General features: G+C 34.0%; 1 protein-coding gene across 3 annotated transcripts in view; it reads left to right on the top strand.

Moving 5' to 3' along the window:
• NOVA1 (NOVA alternative splicing regulator 1) overlaps positions 1 to 27,662 on the top strand; it is a 156,690-nt gene that overhangs the window by 112,237 nt on the left and 16,791 nt on the right. For 2 of the 3 annotated variants that reach the window (XM_075030351.1, XM_075030353.1), the window contains 3 exons: positions 4,811 to 4,977; positions 15,216 to 15,287; positions 26,825 to 26,890. In XM_075030351.1, coding sequence (XP_074886452.1) covers positions 4,811 to 4,977; positions 15,216 to 15,287; positions 26,825 to 26,890 — 305 coding nt within the window. The remainder of the gene's footprint in view (positions 1 to 4,810; positions 4,978 to 15,215; positions 15,288 to 26,824; positions 26,891 to 27,662) is intronic. The other variant, XM_075030352.1, reaches the window with a different exon arrangement.

Genomic DNA, 27,662 nt, shown 5'->3' on the forward strand with positions numbered 1-27,662 from the left:
CCTAAAAGCTAAACAAAACAAAAAACTGATTAAGATTTCCTTTTTCTCCATTAGTTTTAAAAATCTGGTTTTTAGTGAGCAGTACAGGCAGTTTTTTCTGTGCAATTACATTCTGCCTCTTTTATTTGATAAGAAAAAGTTAAAACATACACGTGCAAATTGAATTTTAATTCTGATATAAGAGGGAAGAAGCCACATTCTACTTGCTGAAAAGTAGAGCACATACAAATGCTGAATAATTTACTTGGGTTCCTCAGAGAAACTAAACATGAAATGATTGTAGCAACATCAGCAGCAGCAAGTATTTAGGTAGTGATTTTCCTATTTTGCAACCATATGCAAATTTCTGCCATGGACTTTAGTATTATTGAACATACATAAAAATATTTTTTCTAGTTTTTTAATGTAGAGGGATGATGACCACCTACTCTGCATTTGGTCATTTTCTGAGGCAGAATTATTCTTCTCTTGTATATGTTTTATCTCTTCTTATTTAAAAGAATGTACAGTACGTGACCCTAACTCCTATTTGAATTGTAAATAATTTTAAAAAAGAATAATTTTATATTCACTATGTTTTCACAAAAAAAAAGACACTGATTATTTGGTAACTTGTCTTTCTCTAAGCTATTTCAAAAATGATATCTATATTTTAAATACATATTTTGAAAATCGTATGACAAAAAGTATGCATATAGATGGCTAAGCTTTTGTTCGCAGAAGTGTGAAGAAGGGAGTGGATGCAACTGTTAAACAACTGAAAATGATAAATAATCTGACAGTTTACTTTAGACACTAATGGAGCCTAAAAGCTTTTAAAATGACAGAAATTTCACCAACTTTAGTGATTCATAGGCTTATTTTTGTTATACAGGTTGGTCATATAGCTGGCAGTTTTCCTTTTGTGTGACTCTTGTAAATTATTGTACTCTTATCTGAGTGAAAAGCTATTAGAGTTGTGTGAAGGAATGTGACAACATCACTTCAGAAGATAAAGCAATTCTCAACTGTACATGTATACAATTTCTTTACATTTTTTTAACTTTTTTTTGTTGACTTAACCCTTGAAGAAAACGTGCACCTATCGTAATGCACTTCAAAACTGTATCTTACTCTACGTGAAATGTGCTTTTGCACAATTGTATTTCTTCATGGAACAGTGATTGTCGTTTACTGCATCCTGGTTTATACATACTAAAATGCAGTGTGGTTGGTCCGGAGTATGACATAAAGCATATTTTTATTATATTGCACCTCCTAAAATAACACAGATTGAAGAATACCCTTTAGTCACTTACTGTCAAGTCTAATGAAATTCCTATTTAGCATCGACTGTTTTCCTTTCAAATGTTTTGACAGTAGTCATCCCCGTTAAGTGCTTTCTGTATGAGGCTCCGGTAGCTTGGCCGTAACCTGATCTGTGTTTTGTTTCAGTGTGTTGTCTGCTGACCTAGAGAACACTTGCATTAGCTGCATTGATCAATCCACATCACATCTCATCATTTAGGAGACAATTAATACTGCGGCGTAAAGACTCCCCAGAGCATTTTCTTAGAGCTGGATTGCTTTACACAGAAACCACAGGAGTTTGCAAAAGGGGGAGGAAGCCAAGTGGTGGGGGAAGCATTAAGAAAGCTTTGTCTAGGAAATAAGTTTCATTTTCTGTGGTGACTTCCACTTATGTCATTCGAACTCCCTTTTCTGATAGTGTGTTTTGGAAAAAAAAAAAGTTAGCTGTATTTTAAAGTTGATTTGTTGAAAAGACACAATAACAGGTCACATAAATGTTCCAAAAATCTTGCTCTTGAGAAATATGCATTTGATTGTCGTACTTGTGTAACTTGCTGTTAAGAGTGTAATCATTTTAACTTTATATTTTTTTCTCAAGGATTATTAGCCTGACAGCTTTTGAAATATTGATTGACATGTTTTAATCCTAATTTTAATTATTTTTAAATAACATATTTTAATAGAGAAGAAAATGTTTGTTTCTCATTCTGTCAGTTTTGCTGTAGAGCTTCTTCCACGAAGTTGAACTTCATTCAGTATTGCCTGATACAGTTTCTTAAGAAAAAAGTCTTTGAAAAATTTTAAGTGTACATGAATACGTTAAGTTAATGAGAAGGCAGGGCTCTATGTGTGCTGTTTCATCTTAAGGTAATGAAATGTTTAATCTTTAGAGATCATCCATAGAAGCAGATGAGAAGCATTTACTAATAAAAAACAATTTTTTCTTGTAGATGACTAAGGTTACTGTACTATTCTCTGTTAAAGTCTATGTTGCAGTGTTGTAAGGAGCGTATCTTAAGATGGGTTGATAACAGTAGATATTACTGAAGACATAAATTTGATAGGACGAGAATTTTAGGGAGGAGGTTACTTACCTCCCTGGTGCATTTCTCTAATCTATATATTACTGACTGTGGTTCTGTGCAGATTGTACAACGGTAAATGAGGCCGACTAACATGTTGTGAACTTCAGAAATCATTGCAAACTTGTTAGTATTTACCACATCATTACATTGTAATTTTCATCTATTTAGGTAGAGTGAATGAATTTTTCATCAGAAAAGATTCACATGTGATCATGTCAATATTTACTAGGAATATGTCAATGACAAAAATTATATTTATTTTTGTGGTAATTCCATGGCTCAAATTTGTGATTTTGCTTCCCCCACCACCACCCCGTAATCTTGAAGCAAAATGCGCACTGGCATTGAATAGAGATATATATCTGGCATATCTTTGCAGGGCAGTATTATTATGTTTTCAGGAATACACTAATATCATGACAGTTCATCTTATAATTTTCTTCTGTTAGTAGAACTGTTCTACTGGTATTTGAAGGTAAAAGCATGGTGATGAAAAATCATTAATTTAAGTATGTTGGAAATGTACAGAATGTTTGTAGAAGTAGGTACTATATGAAATTTCAAAGCAATTTTACTTGGACAACTAGGTTGTCTTGTTTTGGTATTTCTGCAGAAAAAAAGTGAGGACTATACTACTCCCTTTTCATTTTTTTTCCAACTCCTGTTAGATCCTGTTTTTCAAGTCAAAACTGATTTTATGGAACCAGTTTTAGTAGTTTGATACATGAAATGTAGAATGTGGATTGTTTCAGTGCAGTGTCATACTTGTATCCTTAGGATCCATACTGTTTTTTTATGTTCTTTGTCTAGTGAGGATATATCAAGCTGTAACCCAATATGTAATAAAAGCTTTTGTCCTATGCAGTAAAGACATACAAAATCATCTAAAACCACCCTAGTCACAAAAAATAAATGAAGTATTTTTCTACAGTTCTGCATCCATCTTTGGCCATCCTGTAGATGTTTTTAATTAAGAAATCAAAGAAATAAAGACTAGTGTGTTTTTTGTAACATGAACAGCACAATTTCAGTTTGGGAAAGGGTTATGTGGCAATGTAGGTTTTGTCTAAGCCTTTCTAGAGAATTATAACTGAAGCTATGGTAGATATTTAATGTTTGTTGGTAATCTGCATAGAATTTCAAATTCTATGAGGTAGTATACAAAAGATGAGATAAACATGGCATGTCAGACTGTCTTTTTTCAGGCTACAGGGATAGGCAATCCATTGTAAGAGTCAACGAAATTAAAGGTGAGAGTAAGTAATGGTGATATAAGGGAGCGGGAGTGACAGCCAATACAAGAAAAACAATGTGCTTCAGCCTGGCAAAGAGAGTTAAGCGAAATGATACAGAGCAGAATAGAATGGTTAGAACTGAAAACCAGGCAAAACTGAAATGACAGGAAAGAGAGGTTTATACTTCGGTACAGAGTTTGGGAATGAGGAATATGTTCAAGGCCTGTTTTTCTTAAGCATCTGTCCTGTCTTTACAAATGAGTACAGTGGGAAAGTGTCCCCTTCTCTGCTTCATTGCCACCAAAGGCCTAGTATTCTTACACATAGGTGAAATACATATTTATTCTATCAGACCTATTTGACAAGTGTGTAGTATTTTCCCACGACCTTAGAACATGGATGCTTAGAAGGTAGTCATGTGGAGTCTAGATATCCTGCGTGAACGGTATTCAGCATAACTCTAAACAGAAGTTCTTGAAATGTAATTTGTGGGGTAATGACTACTTATTTGGTACAAGCTTTCATAATTTCCAACCGTTAAATCACGTTAAAGACAGCTTAAACACCATGTATTCAGTAAATAACTGCAGCTATTGCAGAGATGTTGTAAGGTAGGAAGGTTATAGAAGACAAAGTGGATACTCAAATATATGAGATCAGCTGGCCTTGAAAGGTCTTGCTGTAACAACTTGCAGCTGTTTTAAGAAATGTTCTAATAATGAATGTATTAAATGAATGTTTTTGCAGTTCGGGTGTTCATTACAAAAGCTTATTCCAAGTGTCTCTATAATGCTGGCCTGGCTATTATGCCTAACCTTGTGTTACCTGAACGTTGTACAATATTTTAGAATAATCTAGAACTAGGCAAAAATCATTTAAAGACATGTATTCTGCACACATTATATTTGCTAATATTTCCAACAAACCCTAATGGTTTTGTTCTTTTTATTGTTTCTTCTAACTTCTATTATCCAGATTGGCTTGGAAAGTTATGTGCCTACACAAAGCGTTGTTTAAAACATCTTCAGATGATCAGTATGTTATCTTTTGAAAGTCTCTCCTTTCGTTTCTATGTTTATGGAGGTATTGCTAGTTGGTTTTGCAAGGTGTCTTTTGAGTGCCATCTTTATGTCATAATTAAAGCAGTTTGTGGGATCCTGAAGAATCCACCTTACTCAGACCAACTTTTGGTATTTGCAGGTACTACAGAGCGGGTGTGTCTGATCCAGGGAACAGTTGAAGCACTAAATGCAGTTCATGGCTTCATTGCAGAGAAGATTCGAGAAATGCCTCAAAATGTGGCCAAGACAGAGCCTGTCAGCATTCTACAGCCTCAGACCACTGTTAATCCAGACCGCATCAAACAAGTGAGTTTTTGGTTGGGAATAGAGAGTCACAGCAGCTCCTTAGAAGTCTTAAAACTTTAAGGCTGCAAGGGGTCAACATAACATGTTCTTTAAGAAAATGTTATCTTACCCTTTAGTAATTTGCTGGTCCTCTTTTTCCTTGTACTTACGTGTCCCATGTTTCTCAGCAGTTCTTTCAGACAGTGTTTTATAAGTTTCAATGCCATGCTCTAATATGTTTCTTTCATAAACTTTACTGTATAAGGTGATAATACACTTTTAGGTTTTAGTTAAAGATCACTGAATTTTAATCTTAAATGATGAACCTCTTTGTAAATCTTCAGCATTACTAAAAATCACAGATTAACTGAATGTTTTCTACTTTTATGTATATAAAATAAAACCAAAAATGTTAATTGTTTTTTTAGACCCTATATTGGATACTTTAAAATCTTACCTGTAAGAACTTGAAAATATAAAGACAATTTACTTGGGATGTTTTCTACAATTTAATTTTATGTTGGTTTTGGCATCTTTTTGCCTGTTTTACACTGACTTCTTTCAAAATCTATGGGCAATGCAAAATATATTTGCAAGATATTATTGGTCTACTATTCTTCAGTTCACTACATTTTCCAGAACAATTTTAATTTTTAAAAAAATTGTCCTGTAAGGAGAATGTGAAATATGTGTCATACAGGATTGAAAATTACTTTCCATTGTATTGAATAAGAAAAAGATGAAGAAAGAAATGAGTGAACACTAGTAAAATTTTGTCTTGTCTCTCTATCCTATATAGGATAGATTTTAGTTTCTCACCTGTCCTATATGGGAAAAGATTGTTTCGTCCTTCTACACTAGCAAGATTCAGTGTCCTATAAAATAATTTGGTAACTGTATGCAATTACTTTACTTTGTATGTAGTGACATAGACAGAATGCTTATCTGAAGATGAGTTTGAACAGGATGAGTTTGGAATGATCACACTGCTTTAGATGGATGAAACTGTGCATAAACCATTGTATATGATTTCTAAGATTTACTACTATATTATCTTTTTCTGTATATGCACTACTTTTACATAAAAAATACTCTAGATAATTTATAAGAAAACACTAAAAAGAGCAGCCCCAATTTTATAGGATTAGTTTCTCAATTATTAGACACGAAAATGATTATGCCTGGGATAGAGAGAAAAAGCTGAAGTGATCTGTATTTTGAATGGCTTTACTGCTTGTAAAATGTTAGATTTTATGCCAGTACTCCTTAACCCAATGGGAAATGAGTGTTCTCTATTACAATGAGAAGTAGTTTTCCCCTTTGCAATGAAATGAAGCTAATTTTTAGGTAAGTCAGTAAGATCTTGAGAAACTAGATTACAAAGCTGTTTAGTGACATGCCTAAATACTTCCTGTCTTGTATCTGAAGTTGATATAGCTTGTCCACAATATTTCTCCAGAAAACTTTCGTAAAGTTGTTGAGGGGCTTTTTTTTTTTTTTTTTTTCCAATTTGGTTTGGTGGTTGGGTTTTTTTGTTGTTTTTTTGTTTTGGTTTGGTTTGGTTTTTAGTTTGGTTGGTTGGTTTGGGGTTTGTCTTGTTTTGTTTTATAAACACAATTCCATGTTTGGAATTTTAAATTAAATTCTGGAGGGATGGATTAGTGAACAGAGCTGCTGCTAGTGAAGTTAAGACACAGACTAAATACAATGTATAAGTGACAAGACTTATTTAGTGACTGGCTTTACATATTAAAATTTTAATATATTACCTGTATACATACAGGTGCGTAATAATATGACTGCAAGTATTTGGAAATATATATGTGCATATGTTGAGCAGTTTTAACCACAATGAATTGTTTAACTTCTCTTTTAATGAAGCAACATCTATTCATAATAAATTCATACACTATAAATGTTGACTCAATAAACCTAAAATCCATTATTTTTACCAAGAATTGAAATTGTTAGCTTAGTTCTTAGATAGAGTTTGCAGTGGAGTAATCTATCCTCCAATGTCAGACTATGCTGTATCTTAATGAAAGATATAATAGCTCTTTTTAAGAAATTAAAATGAATATTTTATAATGGGTATCGTGATCTAGAACTCCAGTGTTGCTATTTTTTTTTAATAGCAGACAGGTCACAATTTTATTAAAATGATCAGGGTAATGTATAATACAAGTCACTTTGAACTTGGCAAAAAATAAGCCTTATGAATTACAATTTCTTCTTTTACACAAACTTTTACGTGGTTCGTCCTGTCTTAGCGTATTACCCAAGGACTTTGGCACCCAAAGTATTATGTTGCAGATTGAAGAATGTAGACTTAGCATTTGAGATAGAGAGCTGATTTGAAGTAATAACTTTTACCTTCATTAGGAACTTTGAAGATATTTCTGTTGGTTTTCTAGCTGTTTCTACCAAAAAGCAAAGGTAGTTTTCTCCCCATGAATGAAGATACCTGTAGTTGAAGCCTTGCAGTGCCACCCATGTCTATATGAGCATGCAGCTCATTTCTGTATTGTCATTTCTTTGCCCTGGGCTGCTTTACCTACACTGGCCTCAGAGAAGCAACCTAAGAAAGGAATTATCTCCTGGCTACAGTTTCAATGAAGACAGACAGGAGGTAAACCCTTTGCTGACTGCTTGAGTTTCAGCACTTTCTGCCTTCAGGAAAGGCGTGGGTATGCACAGAGGCCGAGTCTGGCCTGGCGTTTCTCCTTACTGGTGGAAGTCACTATCCAAACAGTGTGGTCTTTCCAACGTGAGCTTTTTCCGCTTCAGAAGATTTGCAAACAAGTCTATATGGTTCCTTTTGAGCCTTCTCCACTGCATTTTTCCACATTTCCTAATCCTGTGGACTTAGTAGTAGATACCAGGTAGTTCTCTCCTCCAAGCAGGTCTGATAGATATTTGACAAATGTTTGCATCTTTTATCTTTACGTAACGTAGGCAATCTCTTCATAGATGTCAGCCATCTGCTGTTTCTAGGTATCATTCAACAGTAGTCAACTGATTGCTGTGCCCTTTTACTTCCTAGAAATTGCTATGAGCATCTAATGTCCCTTTTCTCTCTTTATTAGTTGAAGTGTCACACCAGCTCTTTCAGACCATATTGTAACCCAGGGGAACAGAATAGTTTTCATAAAGTGATCAGGAGCCTGAGATGTTTCAGCTTTGTAATTAGCATACGAAGTTTTAAATTTCACCTCTAAATAGTAGCACCTATGAACAATGGAAAAGGCTGCGTAATGTGGTCTTATCACATCACCTTCTTCAGAAACTATTGCAGCTTCTTTGTATGCTAGTTGAATTTTCCTCCCAGCTTTCAGTTGTTTTCCAGGTAGCAGGTGTTGTAGCAGCCTGTCCAGGAAGCACATGGAATCAAGAGATGGCCGTTGCAGAACTGTGCATTATATGGAAGGAAAGATGTGTGATCTTGTAGCTAACTCTGCTCTAAGCAGGAGTTTGCACTGTTTGGCCTTCTGAGATCCCTTCCAACCTGAACAATACTTCAAGTCTATGAAAGGTTTAGCTATCAAAGCATGGACAAAGGTTTTAGAATTTCTTCCTTAAAAATCTAGAATAAAAATTGCACATATAGAACTTCCAATTAATGTTTGCATTGGAGGCAGTTTCATTTCAGCTTTTTCAGTAGATAACCTCTCATGAGTCTTTAACTTCTGTTTGTTAATCATGGTCCCAGACTTTGTATTCAGAATCTGCAAAACTGAATGTCTTAACTCAGATTTGTAAATTCACATTCTTCTAGAGAAAAAGACTACTTTTACTTCAGAAATGCTGATCAACAACAACAACAAAAAATTAAATGTTCATAATTTTTAAATAGAAAGTTTTACTTTGAAGTGCTTAAGTAAAACCTAACTTTAAGAATACAGATCTGGACATATTGGCTTAAATGGAGGATTATTTTTTTAAAAGATACAAGATATGAGTTCTTCAGACTAAAAAGATTCGGTAGACTTCATAGAATGGTTTTGGGTTGGAAGGTGCCTTAAAGATCATCTACTTCCAACCCCCCTGCCACGGGCAGGGACACCTCCCACTAGACCAGGTTGCTCCAAGCCCCATCCAACCTGGCCTGGAACACGTCCAGGGATGGGACATCCACAACCACCCTGGGCAACCTGTTCCAGTGCCTCACCACCCTCATAGTAAAGAATTTTTTCCTTACATCTAATCTAAATCTACCCTCTTTCAGTTTAAAGCCATTACCCCTTGTCCTATCACTACATGCCCTTGTAAAAAGTCCCTCTCCAGCTTTCTTATATGCCTCCTTTAAATATTGAAAGCCCACAATAAGGTCTCCCTGGAGCCTTCTCTTCTCCAGGCTGAACAACCCCAACTCTCTCAGCCTGTCCTCACAGGGGAGGTGCTCCAGCCCCTTGGTCATCTTCATGGCCTCCTCTGGGCCTGTCCTTCTTTTGTCAGGGGCCCCACAGCTGAACACAGTACTGCAGGTGGGGTCTCACGAGAGCGGAGTAGAGGGGAGAATCACCTCCCTCGACCTGCTGGCCACCCTTCTTTTGATGCAGCCCAGGGTATGGCTGGCTTTCTGGGCTGCAAGTGCATATTGCTGGCTCATGTTCAGTTTTTCATCCACCAATACCCCCAAGGCCTTCCTTCCATAAGAAACCTTCACTGGTTTCTTAAAATGCCTCTCCCTTCTGATGAGCCTTTTTTCTTTTTATCATCCATCTAAGACAACAGTCTGTCACCTAGATGAACTTTACTAAACTCCAGAATATGAGAATAGCCCTACATTTTTCATTTGAGGTAAATAATAGTTTTGTAAATCACTATGTCTCTTCATCTAGTTGACAGTTTCTCATGAACTTTTTCTCACTTTTGAACAGAGGTGAAGAATCACACCAGTTACTATTCTGCAATGAATGATAGGATATGGAGGTGTGTTTACAAGTTGTAAGGACAAAAAGAAATTGCCATTATTTACTAGAGAGACAGTTCTACACATTAGATTCCATGGCAAAAGTTTAGCATTCCATAAAAATGTATACTATATGCTGTCCCTCACGTGCCCTTGACTTATTTCTGGTGCCAGATCACTGTTTTAATTTTCTGTCATGTTGTGCCAGTGTTGGATATATCTTAAAATGTATGTTAAACCATGTTTTATGAGCACAATTAACTCTGTAGCTAGCTGATGATTAACTCTTCATTGTATATGCTTCAAAAGTGGATCGTGAATAGAAGACTGCAGAAGCTTTCAGCAGTGTTCTGATTCTTAAGAAAATTCTGAAGTTATCTCATGCCTTCTGATGGCTTTGTAGTTTTGGTGGTATTTTTCCAAATTCCAAAGTAGCCCAGAATCAAAAAGTGACATTTTCTTTCCTTGTAGGGCTTGGGGTTTTGTGACACAGATCTTAGACCCATTTCTTCTTATGTGTTTTGATACCTGTCTCTGGTTACTTGAGTGTTCTGGTGTTTCTATATAGCAGCACCAGATCTTCTAGTAGTTTTGTGTTACTGTGACAAGTTTTGAGGAAAGAGAAGGTCCTGATTCTTCTTCATCCATTTTGCTATAATCTTTGTCCTCAATCATTTCCTCCATCCAGAGTTGCTCTGATGATCCAGATGGCACCTGCTGGTTTGCTTTAAGCTCTTTACCCCTTCTTGTCTCCAGACAGAACGCAAGATAATATTTCTTTTACTTCATACTTGCCATCCTTTTTTCCTTTTTCAAAGACAAGTCCCGAAGAGTTCATAAATGCGGATAAATGACCTCCATAAACGCCTATAAGTAAGCGTTCCATCTATGTATGCTAGCTTTCTTGGTCTTTTTGTATTGCCCTATGCCCCTGTGTATTCTTTTACACAAAAGCAAAACCAAATGCAAAAAGGATGAAATGTATTTTATTTGTTCTTTACAGAAGTGAAAAGGTAGCATTAAAATTAGATCACTGAAGTCATCAAAGTAGCCTTTTTATAATCTGGATTGCAAAGAAATTATTAATCCTTGATTATTTCTTTTTCTAAATTTTATTTTTGAAATGTGTTATGTATTTATGCAGTCATTGCTGAGATAAGATCTTAACATTTGCCAAAGTTACAGATTAAAGGAATTCACAGCAGATGAAAAGAAGACTCAATATGTTTAGCAAAGCAAGTGGTCTGTTTAGAAAGGCTCATCTCCGATACTGTTGAAGGTCTAGTAAGTCAGTCTTTTATGTTGTTCAGCACAATGGGACCTTGCAGTGCTCTCTGTTTCTCGTTTTAGCTGCAGAAGGTATTCAACTATTTAATACAATTCAAAAAAGATACCACCTTTTCTTAGAAGTGCATTAAAATATTGGCTTAAGCAAATTAGTTTTGTCATCACATTAATTTCAGTGATTTAAAAGCATCAATATTAATATATACAAGACTGAAACTCAGTATTAGCTCAGTATTAATAGTAATTTAATGTGGGTAATGTTATTACCAAGATTTCCTTTGTTTGGCAAGCCCTGTAGTGAGAAGCTAGAAATTGGTAAGCTGTAAATGCAGTTTCATCTTCACATTTAAATGATGTTCTCTACGTGCTTTCATGTCTCTAACCTTGTTTTGAAATGATATTTCATTTTCTGCCTTTTCTTTCTACTCTTGTATATATAGCTATACTAATAGATACTGAGAATTAAGTTAACTGTCTCAGTACAGTATTATCTAGGGTGTTAGTACTGAAATTTTTTTGGTACAGACATATATAAGGGTGTGACTTCTCTCATTTATACATAGCTCTGCATTAGGCAATTCATGAAGTCATTGAAGGAGGGTTCAGAGACCTTTTGGAACACTGTGCCAACTAAAATTAAGGTCCATTTTTATTACTTAAAATCTGTTTTCTCAAACATCCGTTCTAGCAGCTTAAAGGAAAAACAAACAACACTCTCTTACCTATCAATATAGTCTTCCATTCATTGTCCCATAAGTAATAGGAAAGGAAATAATATTTGAGAAAACAGAGAAGACCAATTTCATCGTGGCTGAGACTATACTATTCAAGATATAGTTTAGAAACAAGTCCACAAGTCTTAGAAGTGGTATGCGGTATAAATTCTGACTGTCTTTTTTCTATAACTTTGCCAGCAGTCAACCTGCAATTTCAGGAAAGCTTCAATTATAGTACGCATGTTTCAGTCTCAAAAATTGAAACTCTGTAATGCAAATTCATCTTAGGATTTCTAATCACATTATACATCTCATTCCCAGAAGCCTAATAACTACTGAATTCAAGTGCTTGCCTAACGCAAAACACTTGCCAAATTAAAAAAAAAAATAAATTCTGTGCTGCATAATAAATCAGAATTATTGAGCTCTGTCCAACTTTCTTGAAGAAGTAATTTTGCTTAGAAGTTCTTGCAAAGCAATTGAGAGTGTATCAATAAATTACTTATCAGCCAGTGGAAATTCAATACAAAATCCAAAGGCCTGTGTTTCTTTTTTTGTTTTTGAGAAATTACTTTCTGTTATTTTAACATTGAAGAAATAAATAGGTGTGTCTCCATAAATTTACGCGTCTCCAGAATTATGCCGAAGCATGAAAAGGGATGAATTTCTAGAAAATGCTGTCAGTTCTTTTTTTATATATATATACACACACAAGCTTTGATGTGTATATATATAGATATAAAAAAAAAAAAGTAGTTATGTCAGTAAACAAAGTAACAGAGATTAAGCCTCAAACACAACCAACCTGATACACAAAGAAGAAACACCAAAACCACAAAACAAGAAACCTTATTGCTATTTTCAGTATTTTGTCATTGGTATGTATATTTGGAAAAAATTGTGCATGCCCATACTTGATTCTTGTTTGTTAATACAGTTGTTTTGCTTTTAAATGTTTTTATCTTTTTTCCATTGTATTTTAAACAAGCTTTTGCTAAAATGGAATAGAAAAATGCTTCTACTTAATAGATGTTATAGTTCAACAGTCACCTGAAATTATTATTGTCACTCCTTTTTCATCACAGCCATACATTTCTGTGCTTTAGGAAGATTGATGTGACTTTAAAACTGAGATGCTTCCAGTTTCTTAAATTACTTGTGGTATCAGTGATTAGGTCATTATTCAGTGTTGAAATGTTCTGCATATTTTCTTATAAATTCACTAGTTAGATTTAGTAACACCTGTGAAGAACAAACTATTTTTCCTTTTATTAATTAGTCTAGCATACCAAATCAATATACAATACAGTATGCCTGAGTTAGCAGTGGTGTTGATCACACAAACGATCAGATGCCTGAAATATTTTAGTCAAAATATATTTTCAGAGTTTTGCTGGAGAATAGTAACAATTTTTTTGGTTCAGGATGAGAGTTTAATATATAGCTATAATAAAGAAAACCTGTTGGGATAAGTTACAGTCCTCTGTTCTGTTTGGTTGGGGTTTCGGTTCCCCCCCACACACACATTAGTTTAAGCTTAAATGATGAAAATCAGTTCACTGCAATTTCAGGCTTTGGTAAGAGATATTGCATCATCCCACTAAAATCAGAAGTATAATTCTATAATTGAATAGGGTTAGCCCTCTACTATCGTGGAATCTGATATTTCTTTTTCTGAATAGTTCTAGGCCCTTGCAAATGAACCCATGTTCTGTACAGAAGGACATAGGAGAATCCTTCATAATTGTCTTGATTTTCACAACGGAAAACATCTGCTTACCAATAACATTTTGCCGAGCTACATATTTTTTATAATGCCCAATACATGATAGTATTTTCTACTTAAGCCTCTTCAAAGAGTCCCACTTGATGCTTAAGCTGCATATGTTTTATTTTTGTTTTTATTGTTTTATTATATGAGTTACAAGTTGCAAACACAAAATAAGGATCTGTTTCTTACGATATTTTTTTCCTGTTTTGGCTGCTTGTTTATGTACAAATTATGAAAAACTGGATCTTCATATTGCTTAACATACAGCTTAAATATTTGTGTGTGCATATGTACAAGCCCATATTTTGCTAATACACAACTTTATGCATTCACAGTGTCCCAGCTTTCTCATATGCATTAAGAGTTTTAGTGCAAAAGTATGTATACCTATTTTATGAGGGACTGTCAATGATTGTAAGTAACAGAACTGCTGAAAGTGTGACATTTTGCTTCATTTATTTCTAAATAGTTTTGGTTAGTAATTATATGGCCATATGATAAATCTCATTGTATAGCATTTTAACATCATCTTTCTTAAAGTGAAAGTAGTGTAATTTTGGATATTTTATAATATTTATATATTACAAAGATGTCAAAAACATGCTTTGAATAAGTATTGTATGTTATGTTTTGAAAATTGGATTTTTACATTTTTACTATATAAAAAGAAAAGAAGAGTTATTCTGTCAGGATCTAATACTTTAAGAAGAGAAATGTGTATATAAAAATTTTAAACAGAGCAGTGCTTTTTTGATATGTTCAAGAATTAATGTTAAGCGTATGTATATTATTTAGAAAATATGATCAATAAATATGACTCTTAATTCTTTTTTGTGTTTATTTTGAACACAGGCCTGATGATAAGTTATTAACCTTTGCTCAACTAAATGAACATTTTTAATGCTAATCATAAATATATTGTAGTAATTTGTTGTGAAGGTCTTAGTTGCATGTTCATCCATCATGAGATTGGTGTTTACATTTTTTCACCTGCCTCTTGATTAAAAAAGATCAATGAATATTTTAGCAGTTAGTATATTGCTAAAAACTCAGTAGCTTCAGTGTAATTGTTGTAAGATATGGAACACAGTTTGCTGGCTATAGTCCGTGCTATAGAATGGTGCATTGTAAGGTGCCAAAGTAAATGTCTCTAACTTCTTTCAGACGTTGGCCCTGTTTGTTTGTAGACTGATAACTGTTTATAGTGTGCTCATTGAACTTGCTGGAATTTTTGTTTACTATAGTCTTCATTTTCCCCAAGAGGAGGAGAGAGGAAAGAATATATTCCTCATGTGGTCAGCATATTTTTGAGTATTTATGTGAGTTCACCATCTTGATTTCAAGTCATGAATTTGTTTTTACATGCATAAGCATGCATATTTACATGCATTATTTATCCAATTGACTTTAAATTCCATTAAGTTCCAATGAGTAGGAGAAAGATTTTGTCTTAGGCATTCTTTATTTATTTTAATTTTCTAGTTATGTTACTTTTGTTGGTTTATTTATTTTTTTAACTGTTCAGTCTAAGGCTTGTAAAGGTTGATTTGCTCCTGAACTGCTTTGTTCCCAGACATTGCCATCTTCCCCAACTACCACCAAGTCCTCTCCATCTGATCCCATGACCACCTCCAGAGCCAATCAGGTACAGTATCATCCTACCATCTACACCATACTTTTCACGGGTGACAGCTTGCAAACTGGAGAAAAAGATATGGTGGGTTAAGGATTTATTCGTTCATTCACATATATACACCCATAACCATAGATATCTAACTCTTGTTAGAAATTGGTAAATTAAATGGAAAACATTTTTCTTTTTTTTAATTTGTTTTGGTCTCTTTTTTTTAAATCTCTGATGAAAGCAAAGTATCTTATAAAATAGTCTTTTTAAAATTTGATTTGATTAATAAATAGCAAGGATACACACTGGTGTGTTTGTAGACAGAGTAACTCTTGGTATATATATGTTTATGTATATATGCACACACTTTTTTACTTCCTGGATCATTTATAAATTATAATGGAATTACCCCTAAACTCAAGCTTAATTAGCTGGATATCAACCTAGGAATGGCAAACAGACTTCTTTCTTTGTTTATTTACTTCAAGAATTTTGAAATGTGTTTGTGGACAGTAATATAGGGGCATTATTTAAATAGTATATGTAATAAAAAAATAGATTTGAAATGAAAATGTACTGATGAAGAATGAAGTAAAATTAAGTCTCTCTAAAACCCCACTAAATGCATCTAAGGAAGTTTAATTCATGTCTTATTATTAAATGCATAAACTATGCTTTTAGCTGTATTTTAATTACAGTAATTTGTTTCTCTTTTAACTGGGAAAAAATATGTCCAGTTCATTATGTCCACAAATCATCATACTGTGTGTCTTTTTGCCTTCCCTATGAAAATTGTTAAAGTTACTCCGTACCATGCTTTTTAGAACCAATTCATGCTTAAAGATGCCTTATTCATTTTTTAAGGTACTGTTAAACTTAATGTACTTTGTGTTCAAATAATGTAAGTATTCAGTATGTGCTAACAGTTTTTAACACACAATCTGTTTATTTAACATTAGCTCAATGCTTCTATCAGATCTTGCACAAATTAGATCAGATACCAGAAAGTTTTCTTCACAGCAAGCTAATATCCCCTGGAAGTTAACATTGTTATTAATTACTGATCCTCTGATATTTTGTGAACTGCTTAGAACTTGCTGGCTGTGTGAACAAACAATTTAACATACAACAGAATGCAAGCATATTAAAGCAATATATCTTTGATCAACACATGACTATCTGTTGAAAGGGACATCTAATACAGAAAGTAATGAAATTTAGAGAGAAATTGTACAGATAGAAGAACTACCAAGAAAAATATAAATTGCGATATCCCTCACTTCGATTTGAAAGCCTTCTTCATCAGCCTGCTTCCATTCCAGCAACAGTTATTTGGCTTCATCATCATTAAATGACAAGGATAAAATCTTTGCCAACAGCTAGGGATATTTTATGACATTCTGTTCTGCCTTTATTCGCTCTCTCTTAATTTTAGTATTTTGTGTATTTTAATTAGAAGGTTTTGAAAATGTTGAGTGCACAGATCTTTTTAAAAAGTGTTCTTACTATTTTTCTACCCTGATGATCATTATTTGGAGAAAAAGGAAGAGGTGCTTTTATTTACAGGAAATACTATTTGAGCATGCTGTTTAATTAGCATCAGAGAAGTACCTACTTTGCATCTCTTCTATGAATTTTGAATTATCAAAATTATAGTGCAGTGTATAAACTTTAAATGACTTTTTAATAGCTAAAAATACTTTTTATAGAAAGTTATTCTATGAGAATTTTGTCAAGTGATATAGCTGAGTATACAAACTAACAGAAATGTATGCTTTGTGTCCTGCCTATATCCCACATTACATCTTTTAATGCATTTTATTCATGACCTGTGTTCAATTCAGTTTTCATACAAATAATCAAGATCTCTTTTGAACAGCGTTACAATTGTATACATGAAGAAGAGTAATCAGTTCCTTAAGTGACTTTTGGAACTGCTTTTGTCATTAACCCTTGAAATTCCTACTGGTTTATAATTATTTTATCCCTCCTAGTATTTCCTTGCGATTTCTAGCCATTCCAGCAGGAAGCACAAAGCACATGATAAGGCAATTAAGGCCTTTCTGCTCATTCTAGTGATAAGTGACGTAGCTGGCAATTGTTCCCTGACTGTAGTAGCGATTAGCATTCAGCACCAGTGTATCGACAAGTATCTGCACTGCGGCTGTCACACGAAAATAGGTTCCAACACAGTAATCTCAAACCTGTCAGTAGTCATGTAAGTACCCAGTAGGAGAGTATTAGAGAACAACAACAAATGTTTGTTTTGATACGTGGCTGTGTAAGACGATTCTCAATAGAAGAGAGCCATTCAGGTATGGGTTTTCTCACAAGATACTATATTAGGATAACAGGAGAGAGCTTATTTAACTGGATGGAAGTCAGGAAATTTAGTGTTAAGGTGTAAGATAAATTCACAGCACACTCTTTTGCGTGGCTATAGTAACATATCAGGCTTAAGATCATTCAATTTTCTATAACATTTTAATTGTGACAAGATATTTTATATTAAAGATGAGTAAGGTGATTAAGCAAGGTTTAAGCAATACTTAATGCTGGGTTGCTGTTGGAGTAAGATTTTTAACTGGATTGGAGGACTCCCCGTAAGTCATAGGAATTAGAGAACTGTCGAGTAAGTGTGTTGGTGAGCATACCTGATGTGATCCTTCCCGCTTTACGAGCATGTCAGTTGTATTCTCCTGACAGAGCTTGTGGCTTGTGTAGTGGGCAGAACAATTTCTAGGCACACTTTCTACCGCAAGAGGAAAATAGCTCTGCCAGCAGAGGTCGGAGGAAGCTGGGCAGGAAATCTGGCTTCTATGATGTCTTCCTTTTAATGACTCACTTTGCCTCTGTTCAGATGAGATCATAACTCCTTTGTATGGCAATTTCAGCTTTTGTTCAATTGTTGTTTTTTGAAAAATCCAGTGTTCATGAAACTACTCGTTTTATGCTTGTCAGGAAGAGGATAGTCTCTAAAATGTCTTATATAGTAGAAGAAAACAGTTCCTTCAGAACCGTCATGAGTTGTGTTATACTGAATCGCTACAGATGCAACAGAAACCTCTGAGTTGGAAGTGTTTTTTTTCTTTAGTTCTTTCTTCCAGGAAGATATACATCTGTCAATATTATTGTTGTTAAATGTCTCGTTTATTTTTTCAGTAGAACTTCCTTGGGCCTTTGTTTGCATTAAAAATTCATACACTGCAAACTTCCCAAGGAAGAAAGAACCAAAGAGGCAATAGAATTAGGGACATTTCAAATAACTTTTTTTTTTTTTTTCCCCCTCCTGTCTGCCTGTCACGGAAAAGAACTCAAGCTTTCTGTACTTTTAGACTGAAAGCATCTGTGTTACCCCCTCATGAACTTTGTCAGCTCTGTTTATAACAGAAGACTGACAGACATACCGCTACAGTGGTGAAACTGTTCTGCCGATGCCCCTGGAGCTGGCAGAATGCAACTTTACTTTTATTTACCAGAAGGAAGAAATCAATTTTACTTTTCCACAGTATACTTCAAGTGGCAATTTCATCTCAAAAGTGATAAATAACACCATAAACATTATATAAAACATGCTTGCTTTTCTTCTGTAGTACCTTGTAAAGGTACAAGTTTTAATACTTAAAATTTTAACAGTTAAGTGACATTAGATAGACAAGTATTTCTATAATTAAACTGTTTACATATTTTGTTTACAAGATTATTTTTTTCTTCTTATCTCCCTGCTTTACTGATGTTACTATTATTTTAGAGGGAGAAACATGAGTGATATAAACCTAAGCTTTGTATTTCTCCTTCTTCTGTTTGATGTACAGCTATAAATGCAGTTGCAAACCCTTGCGTGTTTCCTTCTCCAATCCTCCCTTTTTCCATGAGGCTGATACGGCTGCTGACCTTTACTACTGGCTGTAAGAGAATAAAAGGCCAAAACACACATTCCCACTTAGAAGTGAGTCAGGAGAGTGATAGGTAGGAATCCTTTCCCCTTCCCTTACAGTTTAGATAGGCTTGAGCTCAGTAATATAATACGATTTATCATCACAAACTTTGTGTCATTAACTTAGTATATAAGCCTTCTTTTATTTTTATTTTTTTAAATGCATTACTTTTTTCCCATGACACTTGCATTTTATACAATTATACCTTCTATTTTGCTGCTTTGTTGTTGAAACTCTTATTTTATCAGTTAGTATAGTGTAATATAAATTTTGTGGAGTGTAGATAGGTGTAGGATTTGTCCATTCAGTCTTCAAGGTTTACAGGTTTTTGGAGCATATCTACATGATCTGGTTGCTGTGATATCTGTAATAAATAATACTTTTCAACCTTTTTACTTGATGGGACTGAGCCAGTTTTCTTGGTGCTGCCTGTACCCAGAAGATGCAGCACAAGTGTGTGGCTGTTACAATCCCGGTATCAGGAATTTGTACTTTTGGCTTGTGTTATCTCTTTATTTTATGCACAGTCTATAGCTTGCAATGGGTTATAATAGTACACATATAACTAGAGATTGGGGGATTAATTGATATCTCTAAATTGTCATGATTGATGTGGATGGTGTCCTTCTTTCTGACTTTAAAGAACGGTCCTATCCCTGTCTGTAAAATGGCTTGCAGAAGTATAATCTTTTCATTCCTGATAGAGAGGTAGAATCTGAAAATAGAGAGAGGCTGTCTGTAAAGCATACTGACAGCTTTTAAAGGGTTGATGAACTCAAATCACTTATATTTAATATATAATTTATTGTGGGAGCTAGAAGAAGAAATAGCAAAGAAAGCTTTGTTTTAGTCTTCTGTTATCATTAGGACATGGAATTTTGAAATATGTATAATATCCAACTTCAGATTATAAGGTTTTTATCAGTAGATTAATCTTAAAGTACAAATACTGAGTTTTAATGATGATCCCAGGATGCTAGATAGGCATCATAGGCCATTGAGATACTATGTCTATTTGCCTTTGGCAATTTGATGTAAGGGTTATTTAAGATACTCTGTCTCTGATATTTTAACTGCAATATTCATCTAATTTTAATTCCCTAATTTTCATGTAATTTCTTACAGTGGTATTGAGAAAATCTGTTTTGTTTTTTAGGTCTGTCACAGATTGGCTGATGCTGGATGTATCACTTGATCTTTCCAAATCTCAGTACCATGTATTTAAAAGTGAAGTCAATATAAAGTTATTTAGCATTCTGATAAAAGGCGCTGTAGAATTAAAAAAACTTATTACTTTAATTTGATTGTTCAGAATATTTGCCATGGTAGTTCTCTGTGAGATAACAATTTGACCTTTTTTCAACCTGTCAGATTGATCATTGAGAAATACAACCATTTTATTTACATCCAGAAGATGATATCCAACTTCCACACACAAGTAATATGCTGTTTGAAAGAGACTTCATCTAATAGACAATGTTTCATATGGACCCATCATTAAAGAATTTAGTACACCGGATTCTAAAATTATGAATACATGAAGACCACAAATACAATAAATTATTAATATATTAAATACATTCTTCTAATTATGGCATCAAACCATATTTTTATTCACAAATAGATGCATGAGAAAGAAATCAGGTTTGGTGTGGCAGTGGTGTTCAGAACTATAACTGTAAGAACCTCACCAGATGTTTAGGTGAATACAGTTGAAGAAATAGGCCCTGTATTTTGCTGAGTTTTTCTGGAAGGTCCCCAGACTTATGGTACACTTCTGCTGCCTACAAAAAGATTCTTCGCATAATTTCTCAACATAACGTCCTTTTGATTAAGTCTCAGCAAGGACTTTTATCTTCAGTTTTAATAGTTATTCAACTTCACATTCAGAGTTCTTTTCTGTTTAGGTCTTGCTATTGCTGTTGTAGACTTACCCAGTAATAATTTATTTTGACTCCCTATTGAACATCATGCATTGTAACAAGGTTGAATGAAAGTGTCTACATTAGTTAGAAAACCACTTCTCTTTCTGGTGTGAGAAAACCCTTACATTTCACATTTGTAGATAATTTTAATGATTGTGAATTCATATCTCTAAAAAGTGACCTTTTTGTTTCAATTTAATAAGAAGACAGAGTTCCTTTTTTGATTACAAGTTGCCTGTGGCACACTGTGAACAGCACATAATAAATAAAGGTTGAGATAACATATCTAGAAAAGGCTAGGGAGAATTATTCCCTTGTTAAAGTGAAAGGGCTCCAGTAAAGGTTCCAGTGCTTCAGAGGTAACCTTCCCTGCTGCTTTTCAGCTGAAATGCTTCATTTCATGGCTAAACTCTAAGCAGAATTAACCTATACTCCAGAGACTAACTGTAGACAATTTTTTTCTGCTTCTCAGGTTAATACATTACTTTTATTATATTTTTCTTGCTCTTTGATCGTTTTTCCCCAATATTTTGCAGTATCTGAGCTCAGCACTTTTGTTTGCATTGTCTCCTTAAAATAGAATTTTTTTAGATGCTATAAAGATTTTTACATAACAATTCAAAAAAATCTTATATGCTTTGGGTTTTTTTTACTCTTTCTTAATGTTTGTTTCAAGTTTTCCCCTTTGGACAACTATGTAGGTAATTATTTATGTTCATATTCCTTTATATTGATTTACTTGTTTCCTTTCTTCTCCTCTCTCCCACCACACAGCAATTTTAGGGTTCACTTCTTAAATGTAGGGGCAGTGTTGTCAGGAGCATTCATGAGATGTGGGGAAGGATGTAGCTTCTCACTGCTAATTCTCTGAATACTACTGGCATATCATTCATAGGACGTCATGAATGATCTGCCAGTCGTAGTCCTGTAAGTAAAAAAGTGATTCTATGTTCGTGTATCTTGTTTTGATTTTATGCTTGAAAAGAATTAGAATCAGTTAGCTTCCTATTTCGCCCCCTCTTCAAAAAGATACGCTTTCTCAGTGTAATCGACAGCATTACTTTTCCTTTTATATTAAAATGGATAAATGCCTTAAGTCAATTTCTCCTCATGTTTTGAACTCTACCTGGTTGTTAGGTTTTGTTGTTGTTGTTGTTGTTGTTTTTACCCCATAGATAAAAATCAGGAGAAAGAAAAAATGCATATAAAAGCAAAGCTTGAAAAAAATTGATAAAATAAACCAATTTCTTTTTTTCTTGTAAGAAAACAGCTTTTAACAAGATAGTACATGGTCACCCCTCTTATGCATTTATGAAGACAGCCTATCATTGGTTTTAATCCTTAGTTTAGTCATTAGTTTTAAAATTTGTTAAAGGAAGTGAATAAAAGTAGAATTTTGGAAACAAAGATGATTTAGAAAGCGTATAAATTTTACTGTAGTGTGACTTTAATGAAGCCTGCTTTTGATCTCATTAATTTATCTTTAAATCAGTGTCACTTCTATGAACATGCTGAGATTCGGGAGAAAAGTTATCCTTACATTTTCCTCAACACTTACAATTTGTATGGGGTTTATTCACTTTAAAATGTTTTGGAGTGAACATGTAAAAAGATAATGCATTTTGGATTGAATGGATTTTGCTTTAGACTTGCATGGATATCTTATTCAAGATGTTTAAGAGTTAAAAAAAAAAATTTGCGCTGTAATTGAAGATCTTGTTCTTTCATTTATGGATATTTGTAGTTATGATACGTAGGTTTTGGCATTTGTCCATGTCCTTGTACTAAGAAAAGGTCCTATCTGCTTATGAAAAAGGATCATTAAACCCATAAAAGTTGGAGAATACACATTCTTCTCTTTGTCAAAATATGGTAAAGGTCTTCAAATGTCCTGTGCAAAGAGGTGTTTAATTTTTTTAATTTTCTTTGCTCCAGCTGTTTTAAGCATACTTCTTTTATCAATACAAAATGAAAATAAATAGCATGTTATAAAGTGCCAGATATTTCCATGTTCAAGTTCCATCCCATGTAGGCTGGAGTGAAAGTTGGCAGCATGTGACTCTGTGGCCTAACCAAGATTATCTTTGACTTCAAGTCCTTGATACTCAGGTTTGGTGACATACCATATTCTAAGGTATACAGGCAAATAATCACTTAGTGCGCTCTTTGCTATTTGAACAACGCAGAGAAAACAGAATGTCAGAGCGATTTCCAGAATGCAAATCTGAATGACTTTATGGCTTTTTTTCTGCTGCGTACTGTATCAGTCACATGAAGGTTAGACCATAAGTTTTCAACTATTCAGAATTTAACTTATCAGCTCTTAAGGACTTCAGAATTTATATGATCAAGAGTTGTATGAGAACGCAGGAAGAAAGATTAAGGTTACAGAGCTTACTGTCACACCAGGACAAGGCCTGTACAGCACGGACTATAAGGTAGAAAAGGCAATACCGATTTTTTTCTAATGTGTCAGAGGTAAGCTGAGTGAGGCATGGTTAGACCTGGCCCTAGAAGATCCTGCTTTGGGCATATGTTAGTTAATATTTGTGCCATCTGAAGCGTCACTTTCACAAGCTGTTTGTATGCTAGATGTATTGTCTGCCTTTTGCATGCTTTGAGAATTCATCCGATGGTGAGAAGTCATAGATAGATGTGAGATAAACCCACCAATTAAAGTAGGTGTCTGCCTGACTTGAGTGAAAAATGAGTGTTCTTTGTGTACAAATCATAGAAAAAAGCTGGCTGACTTGTTGCACTATAGGGAATAAGAGGTGCGAGGTTTTTCCTCTTCCAGAGATAAGGTGCTTTTGTTGAGATCTTTCTTTGCCTGTAGCATAGCATCCCAGACTTAAGATGGTCAGTCAATACCTTTACCCTGCAGTAAAAACAGTATGTAACTGCATCTTATTCAGAAGCAGTATTTTCCCCTAGTTTTGTGCCTGTAGTTTTCACACTTGTTGGGTTTGGGGCTTGTTTTTTTGTTTGGTTTGGTTCTGACATTGTTTGGTTTTGGTTTTGGGTTTTTTTTTGTTTTGGTGTTTTTGGGTTTTTTTGGGTTTTTTTTAGCTTCTGAAAATAAATTAGACTCCCTACAAGTAGTAACAGTTATTCAGAGGGATAGTTTGCAGTTGATAGTGGATCCATGGGAGGATCATGACCATAGACTCTAATAAGCATCCTTAGAAATGCCCAGGGGCTGACTCCAGTGGTCTGTTACCTCCCAGTGATTTACGTTTGAATCTTTGCAGTTTGTAGCCTTGAAAGAGTATTTGTCTGGGGGTACAGAGTGACTGCTGGCTGTTTGGCCTTCTGTTCTCCCCTGCTTCTCAAGTGACACCTCAGCAAAAGCAGCCTTAGAGATCAGAGTCTTTCTGGACTCTCCCCCCAACCCCCCCACCATAATTCAGCAATAATAAACTTCTACATGACAGATTATTCATTCATTGAACTTGCCACCTGTGATTTGGATAGGGTTAGAAAAGTGTGTTTTAAATTCCTATTTCTTTAAAGTTTCTGAAAGCCTGCAGTTTGGCAGTTCTGCAGTGTAAATTCTTCTTTCATGTTTCTAGTAACCTAATACATGATCTCCATGCTTCTCAGATTTTTATGGTTATTTTTACTGTTCACTTAACCAAACCATAAATGCAGTAAGAATATGTTGATCCACTTTATTCTCTTAATAGTAATTGTAATAATTGTGATAATAAATTAACAGCTGCCCCCTACCCATGAGATACTGAAGTGCAGTCTCCATGTAAGCTCTTTTAAAGTGTTACTGCTTTATGGAACAAAACTGTTTTATGAAACAGATTAAACTGTGATTAATGATGTTCTTTATAAAGCGTACTGAAGCAAAATACAATTCCTCCAGATCTTCTGCAGACCAGTGCTCATGTATAATTAAGTGATGCAGGAAAAAAAAAGTCAAGTCAAAAGATATGCAGATCTTTACAGAATATTTATTGATCATAATACATTTAAAATGTTTAGTGAAATAACTGTGTAAATATTGTCTAGAACCAGTATTATCACACTCAGTTTCAGAAATAGAAGGAAATAACAGATAGCTGCTTGTTAAAGACATCTCACAGGTTATTTCACCTGTATTTGAGCTGTTCTCTATAAATTCCTGCTTTAACTATGTCAAGAGTAATTAGGTAATTAATTGCTACATTAACATTTACAGTAAAGACTGACTGTACACAATGTGCATGTATACATTGAGGGTTGTCTTTGCTGCATGTGATTTCTAAGTAAATTGTAAATTATGCCTGCCTTACATTAATAGGAACACACATGAATGAGGGTAATAAAAGGAGGAGGTTACAACCTTGATGGGATGAAAGTTATGTTTTGAAATCTGAATTTAAGAATTCAGTTTAGATATTACTAATGCCAATAATTTGTGTATGTTTTAGTATAAAAATATTTTTTAATATAAAGATACCTTTCTGCTAGGTTTATTTTTATTAAGGATTCTAGTCAAAAAACATGAGCTGTAAAATGCCTTAACTACAAGTGTTATGATTACAGCAGGTATTTCATAAATGTAATTATATTCCATAGCCTATGTGCCATTCAGTACTTGTTATTCAAACCAAAATAGAATTACTTAAACATAATATGATAATGACAAGAAGTTAACTGAATACATGGCTTGTGAAATACAAAATTTTTATTATGCTACTAATTGTCCTATTATTTACATTACTAATACAGAAAGCCTTTGGTTTTGACCTATCTGAATTTTATTTTGATGGTAAGAAAAAAAAAATCAATAAAAGTGAAAAGAGTAAACTTGTCAATTTGAATGTCAGAGGGCTCAGCAAAATTAGTGCTTTTTAACATCACCAAAAGCATCTTGTCATTTCAAAATTAATAAAAGAATATTTTTATTTGAAATAGAACTTATTTTTACTGTTGAAATAGTAAAATAAATCTCATTGTTAGCAATAATACTGCATAGTAATATTAATAAAAACTATAATTCAGATTGTGTGCAGTTTTATGTAAACTTTCTGAGATTATAATATTATATAATGCATTTATTGAGCTCTGTCTAAAAAGAGTCTTTACTGTAACAATGTTCACAGTGAACATTTGTTAAGTGATAAAAAGGGACAAATGTATTATGAAATCAAAACTGATTAGTAAATGTTGATTTGTTCACCTTTACGTCATTTTGAGACAGGTCATTAATTTTTTAATTTTTATTTTTGTATTTGTCTGCCTCAAAATAAAAATAAATTGCAATCTGTGGAAGCTGAAGAATATTTATGTAGTGTGCATAGGAGCTGAGATCAAGGCAAGAGTTAGATGCAAATTCTTTTTCAGTGTATCTTTAAAAAGAGAGATTTAAATCCAACTTATGAAAATGCTGACTCCGTATTTATTCTTGGAAAGGTTTTTTTCCAAGTTAATGCATGCACAGAATTACACATATGTAATACAGGTGTAAAAACCTGTGACGTGTATGTGTAAATACAGCTATATTTAACATTTGTGCCCCACAGCCTTATTTTGCATAAGGAGTCTTTTTTTTTTCCCATGTGGACATTTATATCAGCTGATTATCTAGCCAAAATTATTAATATGTGCAAGTTATCTATATTCAAGTATTGCCTGTGCCTAGCTTTTGTAATGCTAAATTAAATCTTAAAAGTTTCTAATTTTTTTTTTTGCTTATTTATAGTTTTCCTTAATGAAATTTGGCTCTACAGATTCCCATTGTATGAGAAATATAACCCAGAGTACAGAGGTATGGAGACAATATGGTTTGCAAATATGTGGTTTAATAATAAATATATACAATTTTCCCCACTGAGGTAAATTTGGTATGATCTAAATCCAGGATCTTCACGTTTACCAAGGAGGATGCAATTGTACCTTCAATTGTCTCTTGTAATTATAGCTTTTTTTGATAAGCTAGGCTGACTTTCATAACTGACCTGTGTTAGCACCTATCAATCTTTTTGTTTCTGTTTACTCAAATAATTGCTAATGTCTGTTATTGCCTCCACTTATTCCAGTGTTCTTTTTCTCTTTCTCTTCCAGCAGTAGTTACTATTCCCTTGTGGCTATCTTGGTTAAAAATGTATAACTACAAGTTTACGAAAGGGTAAACCAGAAAGTAGATATACATATAAATTAAACATACACATATAAATTGACTGGGGTGAATGTTAAGTTCTAAGCCAACCGCTTAACTTAGTTGTAGTTACTGATATATTTCCTGAGACCGGCAGCTTGATATTACCTTGCTCTGTGCTCTGATCCTTGTCAGAGATGTAACGTCAGGCTCTGAGAGAAAGGTTTTGAATTGTCTTGTCAGAAGGCTCTATTAGCATTAGAGGGCTACGGAGTCCTGTAGTAGTGCTTATTAAGTTTGAAGACACCCACCCATTTGTGAAACTACCTCTTTTCTAATAAAAGTTTCTGGCAATTACTATTTTTTATGACCTAGAGACATGCGGTTATTTAAGTGTTTTATCTTTAACTATCCTTTACTTCCTTTCTCATTTGAAAATAAT

The sequence above is a fragment of the Buteo buteo genome, chromosome 6 (genome assembly GCF_964188355.1).
Source record: "Buteo buteo chromosome 6, bButBut1.hap1.1, whole genome shotgun sequence".
Lineage (NCBI taxonomy): Eukaryota > Metazoa > Chordata > Aves > Accipitriformes > Accipitridae > Buteo > Buteo buteo.